Source organism: Rattus norvegicus, chromosome 16 (genome assembly GCF_021556685.1).
Source record: "Rattus norvegicus strain SHRSP/BbbUtx chromosome 16, alternate assembly SHRSP_T2T, whole genome shotgun sequence".
In the NCBI taxonomy this organism is placed as follows: Eukaryota; Metazoa; Chordata; class Mammalia; order Rodentia; family Muridae; genus Rattus; species Rattus norvegicus.
The window spans coordinates 19,669,671-19,683,524 of record NC_141549.1 but is presented as its reverse complement, the minus strand read 5'-3'; the positions used below and the strand labels follow the sequence as shown (position 1 = coordinate 19,683,524).

The 13,854-nt window shown below is 59.6% G+C and overlaps 2 protein-coding genes across 6 annotated transcripts; both read right to left on the bottom strand.

Moving 5' to 3' along the window:
- Positions 1 to 300: 300 nt before the first annotated feature.
- Positions 301 to 7,335, bottom strand: Cilp2 (cartilage intermediate layer protein 2). 2 transcript variants are annotated; one of them, NM_001436643.1, is given in 8 exon segments: positions 301 to 3,165; positions 3,252 to 3,409; positions 3,911 to 4,019; positions 4,207 to 4,485; positions 5,422 to 5,577; positions 6,036 to 6,308; positions 6,483 to 6,581; positions 7,231 to 7,335. In NM_001436643.1, coding segments are annotated over 8 exon segments (3,489 nt in total). In that variant the 5' UTR covers positions 7,295 to 7,335; the 3' UTR covers positions 301 to 814.
- Positions 7,336 to 7,733: 398 nt separating this feature from the next.
- On the bottom strand, positions 7,734 to 13,792 carry Yjefn3 (YjeF N-terminal domain containing 3). 4 transcript variants are annotated; one of them, NM_001433148.1, is made up of 6 exons: positions 13,639 to 13,726; positions 10,552 to 10,660; positions 9,348 to 9,458; positions 9,144 to 9,257; positions 8,922 to 9,072; positions 7,734 to 7,969 (listed from the first exon to the last, which is right to left on the bottom strand). In NM_001433148.1, the coding sequence occupies exons 1-6, from the start codon at positions 13,701 to 13,703 to the stop codon at positions 7,764 to 7,766; spliced, it is 756 nt and encodes a 251-aa protein (NP_001420077.1). In that variant the 5' UTR covers positions 13,704 to 13,726; the 3' UTR covers positions 7,734 to 7,763. The 4 variants fall into 4 exon arrangements, with proteins under 4 accessions (NP_001420077.1, XP_087445102.1, XP_087445100.1 ...); XM_087588976.1 differs by having other exon boundaries at positions 7,735 to 7,969; positions 8,944 to 9,072; positions 13,639 to 13,792; XM_087588974.1 differs by lacking the exons at positions 10,552 to 10,660; positions 13,639 to 13,726 and having other exon boundaries at positions 7,735 to 7,969; positions 9,348 to 10,083.
- Between the last annotated feature and the right edge of the window lie 62 nt (positions 13,793 to 13,854).

The following is a 13,854-nucleotide window of genomic DNA, read 5'->3' as shown; positions in this document are numbered from 1 at the left end:
ACACACACCATACACACACATACACACCACCACACACACACCATACACACACACCATACACACACACCATACACACACACACACACACACACACACACACACACACACACACACACACGCCACATCCTTTGCAGCCAGCAGGAATCCCTTTGGTTTTCAGAAACAGCTGGCTTTGTAGTCCAGGCTGGCTCCGACATGAGAATGCTCCTCCTGTCTCAGGCTGCTGGGATCACACCCAGACTCAGTCCTGTGTGGCTCAGCCCCACCCACCCTTCATCCTTTACAACTGACACAAGAGGCTGGGAATTGTAGCATTTTTAATTGAGCCCGATAGCACCTGCCCCCAAGTCCTGAGGGCATTCCCAAGCACCATGGATCCGTCCCCCCTGGAGCCCTAGCTCCTCCTGCATGGCAACCCCAAAACACCCTTTCCTCACATTCCACGGGGCCAACCTGTATCCCAACTCAAACCCACCCCCTGGGCTTTATCTCAATAAATACGGTCTCAGAACCAAAGCTGGGGCAGGGGAGCCCACAAAGGCTGCGACGACCCAGGGCATTGGAGTCACTCAGAACCTGCCTCGGCTGAGGCCCAGGCCTTAGGTGGACAACCACGTTCACCTACAACTGGACACTGTTTCTGGTCACAGCCACGGCTGCCTGCCCCAAATTCCCACCAGCACCCTTAGTTTTCATCTTGAACAAATTCTTGGTGGACAAGTGGGGGAGGGGACTCAAGCCTGGGAGCCAAAGCGGGGAGGTTTTTCGAAGATACACGAGTCCAAAGCAAGGCAGAATGAAGTCGTGGACCAGGTCACTGTCCAGAACCGAAGGGGCCGGTGTCCCCAGCCTGGGTTTGGGTAACCCGGGAATCGCGGGCGGCTTGGCCCATCTCCCTACGAATGTCGCCAAGCGCCGATGCGGGGTTCTCCAGCAGCCTCTGGAAGAGGCTGGGTCTGGCGGGCGGCTCTCGGCACTGGAAGGTAACCGCTGTGCCCGCGTCCGCCTTCATCTCCCGGGAGAAGCCGTCCGAGGAGCCGTCGAAGCAGCGGCCGATGGCGATTTCCTTGGCCAGCCGTGGGCTCTGGTCGGTGACGGTGTAGACACCATAGTTGTGGCCCAGGGCGTCAAGCGGAGCCAGCATGGCGAAGGTGGCGGGGTCGTCCGCGGGGGCGAGCGGCGGGTGCCGGGCTAGATAGTCCTGCAGGAGCGTGTTGACGGCCACGCGGCGGCAGCTGCCCTGCGGGGTCACAGTCACCAGTGTCCTGTCCACTTGGCGCTGGTCAAACAGCATGCCACCGCACTTAAACTCCACGCAGGCGGCCGAGGCGCCCGGGCGCTCAGGGTTGCGCACGCTGCGAGTGTCGCGCAGCCCATAGAGGTGGCCGCGCGTGTCTTCGTGGGTGCCGCCCGCGTTGTGCGAACGCACCATGTACTCCTGGGGGCCCTGCAGCCGCACCTTCAGGAAGCACGCTCGGAACTCCTGCGGGTTGGGCCACCAGGCCAGCAGGTCGCCTGTCCACGAGGCGGGCGCTCCCTCGTGGAATGGCACCACGTCGTACTCGTACTTGTCTGCCTCTACGCGCGAGAATCGGAAGTGACTGTCGGTGACCGGCGCGTCCTCGCAGTCGCGCAGGCGGCGCCACGGATACACGGGCCCGTGCGCCTCGGACTCGTGGCCCGTGCGTGGACGTGCAAGGTTCAAGCGGAAGCCGGTGCGCTTGAGCGCGGGGTCGTCGTGATCGGTGCGCTGGTAGCCGAGGCGCTCCAGGTAGGGCTCTGCCACGCCCACGGTGGCCGCGGTCGCGCGTGGCCGCGACGGCGCGGCCTCCAGCTCCTCGCCTCCTAGAGACGCGGTCACGAAGGCCGTGTAGGCGTCGGGCCGCTCGGCGTCGCAGAAGGCCGGCACGCACGCGCCGTTGGGCCCTGTGACCGCGCTGTCGAAGCGGCCCCACGCGCGTGGGTTGGCCGTGAAACCGGGCGCGGGTTCCAGATTGAGCAGCGTCACCACCACGCCCTGCACCTGCTCTGAGGGCGCGAAGCGATCTGTACCGTAGGCGCGAACCTTCACGAAGCAGCGGCGCCGCTCGGGCACGTCTAGGTTGAATAAGCGGCGCTCGCGCACCGTGAGCGCGCCCACGAGGAACGTGCGCTCCTCCCTGCGCACGCGCACCGCCTCCTTCTCACGCCGGAAGCCGCCTCCTCCCTGCTCAGCCCCCTCCTCCTCCCACAGGCCGGTCTCTGGGTCCAACGACCAGAGTGCCAGAGCATCGGCGTGTCCGGGCATGCGCACGTGGTCGGCGTCCACGCGCACGTCCGCGCGCGCCACGTGCAGCTGCTCGGTGGAGCCTGGCGCGTGCAGGTCCACTGCAAACATGCCATAGGTGCGCAGCGGCGCCAGCTCACCCGAGCTATCCAGGTAGCGCAGGTCGCTGGACGCCGCGGCCGCCGACGCCAGGTCACGAGGGTCCACGAAGGTGACACGCGCCTCCACGGGCCCCGAGTAGGGACGGCCGTCGGGGTGGTGGAAGGTCCGGGGCGGGAAGACTAGCTCGCCTAGCGCTGGCGCCTCCTCTGTGCCGCCCAGCGGAATTTCACCGCCCTGCTCCGCGTCCAGCAGCACTGCGGCCGCCTTGCGCAGCACGCGGATCTCGTGGTACACACCAGCGCCGCGAGGGTCGAAAGGCAACACGCGGATGCTGTCCACGAACTCACCACTCGAGTCCACGAAGGTCACCACGAGGCGCTCGGTGGCCGGCGGCACCTCGATGGTGAAGTCGCCCTGGTAGGAGGTGAAGCCGATGGGTGCAAGGCCCAATAGAATCCTGGCGAAACGCAGGGGCTCCCCAGAGTCCGCAGCCACCACGCGGCCTCGCACCAATCCCCTACGGGGCAGGCACTTGCGACAGCCACACTCAGCCACCACCTTCACTGGGAGCACATAGCCAGAGCAGCGGATATCTCTGCTCTCCAGGCGCAGCACTGAGCAGCAGCGAGAGCCCGCGTCCCCACAGCGCGGGCCGGAGCCCACGGGGCCCGGGCAGCGCGTGTCTGCGCACAGTCCCACGTCTAGGTACGTGGGGCCGCCACCCGGCTGGCCGCAGTCATCTGGAAGCTTGATCAGGTGTTCCTGAGGTCGGGGGTCACAGGCTGGCTGGCCGGGAGCTGGGGATTCCACACAACCAGGTCATGGGAGGGAAGCTGAGGTGGGAGGCTTGGGCTCGGGTGGGGCGGGACTGGACCACACTCACCGAGCACCGTGAGGTGGGCAGCGCGGGATCGCACGGTGCCCGCCTCGTTCCAGGCTTTGCAGTGGTACTCCCCTGCCTGCTCCTCACGAAGCCCCTGGAGCTCTAGGTGTGGCCCAGACCCCTGCTGGCGTCGGTCCAGTAAGGTCCCGTTGTGGAACCTGAAGAAAGCAGTAAGTGCACAGCATCATGGGGATCTTAAGAATTGTGGCCAGACTGCATCTGTCTCTAGCTGAAGAGTGGCTTCCTGGGGCTCAGCCTCATCGGAGCCTCTGCACTTTTTAGAGAAGACAGAGGCCAGCATTCACCCCTAGGAGGTTTCGTTTTATTGAGACAAGGTCTCCTGCACTTTAGGCCGTGTAGCAAAGGGTGATTTTGAACTCCTGATCCTCCAGCCTCTACAGGCAGGGCCCCACCAGGCCTGCTCTGCTTTTTCTTCTTTTGGCGACATGGTTATACACACGCGCGCACACACACACACACACTCTCTCTCTATGTAACCCGCACTACTACAAGCTCACAGCAGTCCTCCTGCCTCAGCTCAGTGCTGGGATCATGTGTTCATCATCACACCTTGTTTTAGAAGGCTTGGAAGTACCACATGGTACCACCCTATTCAACCCAAAGCTGGCAGGGTTCCCTGAGTTTGCGTGGACACTCACCAGGAATATTTCTTGGGCATGGGTGTCCCAGAGGCCTTGCAGCAGAAGGTCACATTCTGACCTGCCTCTCGAACTCGAGACTCAGGGTGCTTTACCAGGTACGGCTTCCCTGAGGGGGTCAGAGTTGGCCAAGCTCATGACCCTGCTATACCCCAGGGACCCCTTCTTCTTCGAATTCTCTCAGGGTCAGCCCGCCTCATCCAGTGCTGTCAATAAGTGAGTCACAACTTGTTTTTCCCCCTTGGCCTGGAACATCCTTCTGTAAGTCACATGTTCTTGGCTGCAGGGACACTCACCTAACTCTTCAAGGACGATGGTGACCACAGCAGAGTTGGAGGTGTTGGCATGGGCCTGGGCTGTACCAGTAGAGAAGCCATTCATCCGGGCACTGACGTTGGCCTTGCTGCCAGCGCAGACTCCAGGCACCCGGAAGGTTCCATGGGTGTCACTGGTGGCTACGGTGCCAGGTCGTGTTCGCAGGGAGACCCTGGCTCCTGACAGCGGTCGCCCAGATGGGGTGACCACCGAGCCCAAGAGGATGTGGTTGGGGCACCCGCAGGTGTCAGAGCTACATCCTAGGGGAACATGGGAGCAGCAGGGGCAGAGAGAACTCTTGGGGGGAGCTGTGCACTCAGTCAAACAAAAAAAAAAAAAGCCCTGCCTCCCGCCATTCCCCACCAACTTCAGTGTGGCTGGGCTTAAGTGAGTCTGGAGACAGGGATAAGTGGGCAGAGCTGGAACAAGTGTGAGGAATGTGGGTCCACAGATGCAGGGGAGAAGTTCCAAGAGGGGACCGAAGAGGCTGATTCTTAAAAGAAGGTGAGGGGTTGGGGATTTAGCTCAGTGGTAGAGCGCTTGCCTAGGAAGCGCAAGGCCCTGGGTTCAGTCCCCGGTCCGGGGGTGGGGGGGGTGGGGGAAGAAGGTGAGGACTCATCCGGCAGGAATACCTAGGTGGGGGCTGGGAGAGGGGCTGTCTCAGACAACATCTGTCTCACTTCCAAAGCTGCTGCTTCTCCACAAAGTGGAAAGTTCCAGTGGAAACTTTAGGGCAGAGGCACCGGGTGGGGTCCCCAGCACTGGCCACATCGTGCCCCCACTATATGAGGGCCTCACTGCAGCTGTCTGCAGACCATGTTTGTGGAACCCAGGCCCAAGTGGAATTTCCAGTCCCCTCCTGGCTGGCCGGCTGGCTGGCACCGGGACTGGGGTTGGGGAGGGGTTGGACATCGTGTCTGCGTGGGTGAGCAGGACAGGCAGAGACTGATGGCTGCATGCGTGCACCCAGAGTGTGCAACTGGCTTCTGTTTACACAGAGGGATGGATATCTTTCTGTGTACACCAGGGGAAATAACCCTTCAGGTTTTCCTGTGCCTGCCCAGCATCCACCGACCCTTCTATATAGTCTCCTTAGTGTATGCAAGGCTTCCACTTCAACTGGTCCAGCCCTCTGGACCCCTTTTTATGTGGGCCTCACCCCTGGTCATCCCCTCCTCTAGCCCCGTCCCTCCTACCTGGGCAACGGGATCTCACGCACTTCTGTGCCTCCTGGGGGCTCCCAGGACATGTGTCCCCAGATGAGCTTTGACAGCTGCGACGGCGCAGGCGACGGCCTGGCCCGCAACTCTTGGAACAGAGGCCCCAAGCGCCCCAAGCGCCCCATGCCGCCTCTGCAGAGCAAGGAGGGAGATAAGGTGGATCTGCCCACCTTGGGCAGCGGGCTTTCTGAACTTTGTGGGTTCGGTTGCTCTAACATACACTCTCCCTCACTGCAGGGGCAGACAGCAGTTCTGCACAGAGCTCACCCTCCGGGCGGCGGCTCCTTGCCAGGTGCGCTCCTGATTAGCCCTGTTGTTCCCCATCGGATTTCAATAGGATGAGGCTTAAGGCATCCCCTAACACCGAGCTGTTCAGGATGGGCGATGGGAACCTGGCATGTCAATGCACTACCTACTATAACCCGGGTCCAGCTCTTAGCAACTTCAAAGTTCGCTTGCTGACGGGCGTTTCTCCTCTAAGCCACCCCCACACTACCACCTCATGCACGCCCATGCCCTGCCATCATTGGGCTTTGCTCCTCAGGGTCGCACTGTGCCTGCCCGCCCGAGACTATGGGCCCTGCCCTTACCCAGTGGGCAGCGGAAGCGCACGTGGTAGTTGGAGCAGCGGCGGCCTCGCGGCTGCTCGCGATTAAGACACCAGAATCCGCGCTCTGGGTTGGCGTGCACCCTCTCGCCTATTGCAGCGGGTAGTGCCCAGTCCGTGGTGCGCGCCTCCAGTGCCAGCGGCCTCGGGCACACGCGCGCGGGACCATAGTAGAAGCGAATGGCTGCCAGGCTCTCGAAGTCACCATCTCCTCCCGGGTGGTCCACGTTGAACCACGAGGTCCACTCGCTGGCCTCTGCGGGCATCGCACGCTGAGCCCGGGTCCCACCTCCCTCTAGTCCCTCCAGCTTGGAGCCTTGAGGTCAGGGCCTCCAGGAGCTGTCACGTCCAAGGACTCCTCACTCTCCATACCCTCCCCGCTGACCCCACCAAGTCCAGATCACACAGGCGGGTTGCTGAAGTGACTCACCCTCCCAGTCCTCCAGGGCCGGCGAGGGCTGGCCGGGGTCTGGTGGCCGTCCCTGAAGACCCCTGACGGTTGCAGTGTGCTCCTCGGTGGGGGTGGCATCTGTGGGAGGTAGAGGAGGCACAAGATAGGGACCACTGAGAGCCCCCCCTTTGGTGCAACAGAGGGAGCATTGACTACCACATTTCATGGGGTAGACAACTGGGGACTTGAGAGGCCAGCTCTAGCCCTGGGGACTGCAGCAGCACCCGCTCCAGGAAGCCTTCCCAGTAGTAGGGCGGACCGTGAAGCCCTGTTTCCCTCCACAGGTTAGGTGACTCTGAGTCCCACTCTACCCCTCTAGGCTCAAATGTTCATCAAACACGGTCTCTTTCTGGAAGTCCCTCCTGCCACCTATTCTACCGGGTCTTTGTAGGTAGGATGTGTGCAGGGTGCCAACAGATAAGTCCCTGGTTTCTCTGGCCTTCCAAGATGAACTAGGAAGGTAGACAGGTTCAGACAAACCCCTTCTTCCTGGAGCCCCAGTCTTCTGAGAACTGGGACTGTCACCAACCCCGTGGTGGGGCAGCTACAACCCCCTGGCAGATTTAGAAACCTGAAGATTTACGGTTCAAAGCCTTGGCCCGGTGGACCTTCCTGGAAGGATGGAAGATCTCTCTTTCACCCCCTCTCTGGGACGCCCATGAGGTGTCGTTCACCCCCGCCCCCGTCCGCCTTTCTGTGCGCGGCTGTCCACCTCCGGGTACCTCACCTCGCGCTCCCGCTAGGTGTGCGGCAGCGATGCAGAGATAGAGCAAGGGCAGAGGTGACGACATCGCCAGGTCCGAGCTGCTCTGCGAAACTCTGGGATCCGACTGGGGCGGGCCTGGCAGCTGCAGGGAACTAAAGGGGCGGGACGCAGCCGCAAGCCACGCCCCTGTACAAACGGCGGGTCACCATTCTTCTATGCCTCCCGCGGTGCCTTGCCCTTAGTCTGCCCGGTGCCCGGAGTTCCCCCTCCTTCTCCACCTGGGTCCTGTGCCCTGTTCTGGGCTCCCTCTGGTCTTAAACTTGAAGCTGTTGGGCGTCCTAGGATGCTGGACGTTCTCTATATTGTCTAACTTCGGTCCTAAATACTGCAGGCCACCCCCGGCAGCCTGGAAGTCCCACTTAGGGTCTGCTCTCCAGTCTAGGAAAGTCCACAGCGCAGCTCCGGAGGGAAGTCCCCTCTCCACCTGCCCACCCCCTGGCCTGGTGCACAAAAGAGGCAGAAAGAGAGGTGTTGGAGATGTTTATTGGTGCGGGTCACAGTGAGGCCACGCAGTCGGTGCCAGTATATTTTGGCAGGTGCAGGCCAAACTTTCGGCGCACGTCGTCAGGCACGAACCTGCCGGCTACAAAGTGGTGACGTCCGGAGAAGCGGCCAGCGCAGCTCTTGGGCGCCGCAAAGGACACTAGCACATCGGGCTGCACCGTGTCCTTCGCGTCGCCGCCAGCCTCGGCATCCCAGCCTGGGGGCGGAAGAGGGGGAGCTGAGAGGACCTCGGGCCCAGGATCAAGTCTGCCCTGCCTCCCTCCACGCACGTGGGTAGCGGTCAGACCTGCTGACCGCAGAACCGCCTCCACCCTCCAACTACACCGTTTCCACCGCTAGCCTGCCAAGACCCAGCCTCTGCCTTGCGAGCCGCGTCTCCGCAGCGGTCAGGTCAGGAGCCGCCTGGCTCAAATCAGACCTTCCTCACCCACCTCCGGTCTGACCTCAGCCTCCCTTCTCAGACTAAGTCCCCACCCTGCGCTGTGACCTGAGACCTCCTCCTTCAGAACTGTGTCCCCGCATCCCCACTGGATTTGATTACCCTCCCCCTCCGACCTGAGACATCTTGGCTCTCTGACCCACCTCGTGTTACATTTGTCTGGACTGTACCCCCTCCCCAAACCACCAGGAGTTTCGGCTCCACCCAGTCCACGGACCAGCAACTGGAACTTCTCTCCTGCCTCAGGCACTAACCAGAGCCACGGGACCACCTACTGCCTTCCCCCCCGCAGACTAGATATGCCTCGGCTTTGGGCTGGGCTGGTCCTGGAGTCATCTAGCTGGGGACACCCCCACGCAGTCCCCACGGCAGGCTGAGCGCTGTTTGTCCCTAACAGCTCTAGCCTGGCAGACGTGTCCTCTGCCGAGTGAGCTCACGTCTGTCCAGCAACTGGGCTGGCGGTGGATGGTGCCTATGGAGCTGAGCACCCGGACCAAGGGGACACCGAGTCACTTGGGGAAGCCACTCGTATTGTTCCCATACCCAGGGCGGGTGTGAACAGGATGAGGCCAGACGCGGAAACTGAGGTCCAAAGAGTTGGACGAGGAAAACCGGGGGTGGGGGTGGGGGTGGGGAGGTGCAGAGGGGAGAATTTGGGATGGATGGAAAAAACAGGCTAGGGTAACCAGGCTGCCCCTGGGTGGCGTGCCTGAGGGGACGTCCAGGCTCACAAGCGGGATGGAGAGCCGCTTCAGCGTGGCCAGAGCGCGCGCGCAGGGCCCGCCTGCCTCCGCCAGTCGCACTCCCGGCCCAAGCACAGCGTCCACCACCAGCCCGTACGCGTCGTCGATGAGCCGCACCTGGGGAGGGGGACGGTGTCAGTGGCTACGCTCGGACGGGTCAGGGCAGGGGCAGGGTGGGCGCATCTGACCTCGGCGGGCAGGAAGGACAGGAAGGGGATGTCCATCTTCTCGCACTGCGTGGTCAGATCACGGTGCAACGCGTCGGCTGAACGCGCGGGGTAGAAGATGCTGGGCTGGTATTCCTGGGGGGAACAGGGGTTCGGTGATGGAGGCAGGAGGCAGCAGGACCCCAGCCCCGTTTCTGTCCCCCACATCACGGCCCTGTTACTCACGAACACCCGTAGGTGCCGGGCACACGCCAGCCCCACGGCGCCATTCTGCTCCGGGCCGCACACGACAAGCACCGTTCTCTGCTTCCGCGACAGCGAGGGCAAGGGGAACACCTGAGACACAGCACAGCAGGACGACTCGGTGGGGTTTGGGGGGGGGCTGGGGCAGAGGGACGTAGCAGTGGCAGAAAGGTGGTCTGCATGTGGGGCAGGCAGACCGACTTCGCTCAGCCAGAGTAGGAACCCGGATAATGCGCCTAGTCCCAGTGTGGTTTGTTTACTCCGTATACCCTTAGGACACATTCCCACGTCCTTCGCCCAGCTCTTTCTAAAAGCTGAAAAGTGGGGTGATTCCGGAGGGATGTCCGCAATTCAGCAAGAATGGCGCCTAGGCCATCTGTCTCTGCCCCACCCCTGCCTTTACCTTTCGGTATTTTCTATCTGTCTGCTTTCTGTTTCAAAGATCAGTCTGTGCATAATTTTTGTTGTTTTAGAGGTCCTCACTCTAACTCAGGCTGGTCTTGAACTTGCAGCAATTGAACTTGCCTCAGGCCCCCAACTGTGGAGTTAGCAACTGTGAACCAAGTCAGCGGAAAAACTTGCTACCAAGCCTCTTCAGGGACCGTAGTTTCTTTCCTGAAACCCACACGGTGGAAGAACACTGGCTCACAAACTATCCTACCCATCCCACATGCTCACACTCAAACCGGGGGCCGTGTACAATAAATTGAATTTTTAAACTTGGGAGGTGCTTGTATTCCTTCCTTGGGCTTCTACGTGGAGGATCCCAAGACCCACTCAGTGGGCCTCAGAGCAAGCGCCTCTGACGTCAACAACCTCCTGTCATCTTGGGGGTGAAGGTTTAGCGGAGCCAAATACATGTAGTTTGCCCCACCCCTACCCCCCGCCCCCGCTTCGGACCTCATTTAGTCCACTGCGGTCCCACATTGCCCATCTTAGGACCTCTTTTCTCATTGGGGCATTTTGAGGTGTGCATATGGCGGGGATAGCTGGCAGGTAGATCACACCTGTGGGAGACCTGCACCTCGGAAGCTTCAGCCCACCCTGTAGGTGCCTCCCCCCAATTTGAGTCTCTGACACTCAGGGTTTGGGTTTTCTGGTCTGGTCTGGCGGTGAGCTCCCACGTCCTTCAGTTTCCTAATTCGAGTAATAGGTTAAAGTAACCCCGAGCAAAAGGGGCTGGTACCTTGGTCACAGCCACCGCACTGGCGTGCCCACATAGTTCCACCAGCTGCTGCTGCCCGAAGCGGTACTCGTCCAGTAGCTCCCGCTCCAGGGCGGCCGCCTCCGAGGTGCTGCAGGCAGAGTTGGGCAACACGCTCAGAAGTGCAGACAGGGAATAGAGACTCGAGGATGGCTGCCCAGCCCCGGCCGAAGACCCTCACCTTGTCATTACCCACGAGGGGGTTCCAGTGACCTTGAGCCCCAGGTCCACCATCTCTTGCCCAGTTTTCCCATCCCATAAGCATGGTTTGAAATGGCAGCGGCAGCCTGAGGCATGCGAGCCCTCTGGTGGTGAGTCATTCACTGGTGGTTTTATTGCCAGAAAACTGAGACTGAGCCCAGCGACTCAGAGATCAGAAAGAAAGACCCCCATGATCAGAGATCAGACCCCCGACTCAGAGATCAGAAAGGGAGCCCCCATGCCGCAAGATCTTGCTGCATAGCCCAGGATATCATCAAATCCTTTGTCTTCCTCTCTCAGATTTATAACCCCAAACCTTAAAAGAATTTGATTTCTGACACAGGGGCCAGAGAGGAAGCTCCAGCACATTGGAGGGGGCAGACTGATGAGTGTGACTTGACAACGTTTTTGAAGACTTCAGGGAAATTTAGCAGCTCATTCAGGAAAATGGGAGGGGGCCTTCAACTGGACAATGAACTTAAGATATCTGAACCAGGCTTGGTAGCTTACTCCTTTAACCCCAGAACTTGGGAGGCAGAATGGTGAACTGAGGGTATATCATAGAGAGACTTCTGTTTGGCTGGGTTTTTTTTTTTTGGGGGGGGGTTGTTTTGTTTCTCTGTATAGCCCTTACTGTTCTATCCTGGAACTCCCAAGGCTGGCTTTGAACTCAGAGATCCACCTACCTCTGCCTCCTGAGTGCTGGATTAAAGGGGATTAAAAGTGTGTGCCACCTCGCCTAGCATGAGACCCTATCTAAACACAGAAAATTAAGATATCTGAAACCAGAGAGATGGGCTGCTGGGCTATGTGGCTTTACCACCACTTGGCTGAGGACTGTCTCCAGCCTACCTCTAACAGAACTGAAGGCAAGAACAGATTACATGATTCTAGAGTCTCTGTTCAAAAGTCATTAGCAATTTATTGTTGGCTCTGGCTTGGCAGAACATCTGTCAAGCATGCATGAGGCCCAGGTTCCACACACAGCATCAGGGGAAATGATAAAAGTTTTAAGGAAGGAAGGGACAGCAGTGCCGGGCACTTCCAAGCACAGGGAGCCTCTGCCTGTGACAGGGCAGGCAGACTGGCACGGTGGACACTGCACTACAGAACCGGGGCTGGGAGTAGGACAGGGTGTGCTTGATGCTAACATCCCTCTTCACTTCCTTTCCAGGTGTGGACTGGTGGCGTGGGGTGCACACTGCCCAGCAGGCACTGCTGAGACATGGAGTACTGCATAACTTTCATCCTAGTGCTTGGGACGCCAGGCAGAGCATCCTAGAGGACGGGAGAAGCATGGAGGAAGGTCAAGGCAGGAAGGGAGAGCACGTGGAGCAAGTCTGGAATGATCTGGGGCAGAAAGAGCTGGGGCAAAGTTAGCACATGTGGGGAACAGGGTAGGAAGGGCTCAACAGCACACCAAGATACAGTCAGAGCTGAACTGCACAAAGCACTGATGACTTTCATCCCAGCGCTCAGGAGGCAGAGGCAGGCAGATCTCTACGTTCAAGGCCAACCTGGTTGGTCTACAGAGCGAGTTCCAGGACAGCCGGGACTACAGAGAGACCACAGGTACAGGGCAGGAGTAGAGGAAGAAGACGGAGAAGGCACTGGGCCACCCGCCCAGCTTCTGGCCCAGCCCAGCCAGCTTGTGCTCAGTGTAGGGTAAGGCCCAGACATAGTGGCACATCCTTGAATCCCAGCATGTGGAGCGTGAGGCAGGACTCTCACTCGTCCTGCTTAGTGAAACACTGTTTCAAAAGCTTGCTGGGGGCTGAGAGATGTCTCAGTGGCTAAGACCTGGAAGTGCTCTCGAAGGGACCTGAGTTCAGCTCCCAGCACCAACACTGGGCAGTTCCTGCTTCAGGGGGCCCAATGCACATTTTCTGTACAGACACCTTCACAGCAAGTACACAGACATGCCTTAAGAGTCAGCAAACTGATGGCTTTGTGATCAGTTTAATTCCTAGAACCTGCAGGGGTCGGGTGGAGGTGGATAAACAGCTGGGTACAATAAGTGTGCCCACGACCCAAGCACTATTAAGGGACAACCAGGAGCATCTGTGGACTTGCTGGCCAGTCAGTATAGACAATCAGTAGTCTAGGTTTAGTGAGAGACTCTTAAAAAACAAGGTGGAGGAGATTAGAGGAAGGCAGACCTGATGGGGACCTCGGACCTCCACTCACAGGCATGGCTGTGGAGAGGCTCAGTCCCACTTTGGTCTGACAGCCATGGGGGCTGCTTCTGCAGGGTAGGGGTGCTGACCTCTCCCCTGTCTCCACCGAAACTATGACAGCAGGGACAGTGAGCCCTGGAGAACACAACCAAGGGGCATCGCTGACCCTGGTGCAGGGTGGACAAGAGCTGGAGGGAGAAGCTGGGCAGCCTATCTGCCACTTGGGGATTAGTATTGGGGTTTCCCTCAACTCCAGCTCATAGGACCGGAGCAGCCAGGCTTAGATCTCTCTTCAGGTTCAGTGCTAAAGGGAACTGAGCCTGACAATCCCAAATTACTTCTAGAAAGTCAAGGAACCTGGATGCCCTCCCCACCACATGTTCACCTGGCGTCATGCATACATTCTACACCCAAAAATGTGCCAGGGGCTTTGGCAACGCATCATAACCCCCATCCTGAGCCTCCTGTGGCTCCCAGTGGCAATTGATAGTCAAAGCCTCTGTGTGACTCCAAGCCCCACACCATATCTGACAGTGAGAACCTGATGGGTAACTACGAGGGCTCGCTTGCCTGGATGCAGTTTCCCTGGCAACTGGCCTGGGATGCACCTGCAAGCTCCCAGCAGACCCTAGGCTCCAGGATCACCTGCCTCCAGCCTGCGACCCTGGCCACGACCCCATCACCTGCTGACCTGAGAAAGCGCCTCTCCTCCGGCAACTGGACAGGACCCGTGTCGTTGTGCACACTGCTGCTCATGGTCGCACAGGAAAGCTGCCTCTGCTCTGTCTTTTATGGGTGGCCTTGGGGGCGGAGCCCTGTGACTAGGTGCCTGCTAATCAGGAGCCACTAGGAGGCGCTGCATACAGCCATTGGCCAAAGCACAGGGGGTGACTTAACTCTGTGATGA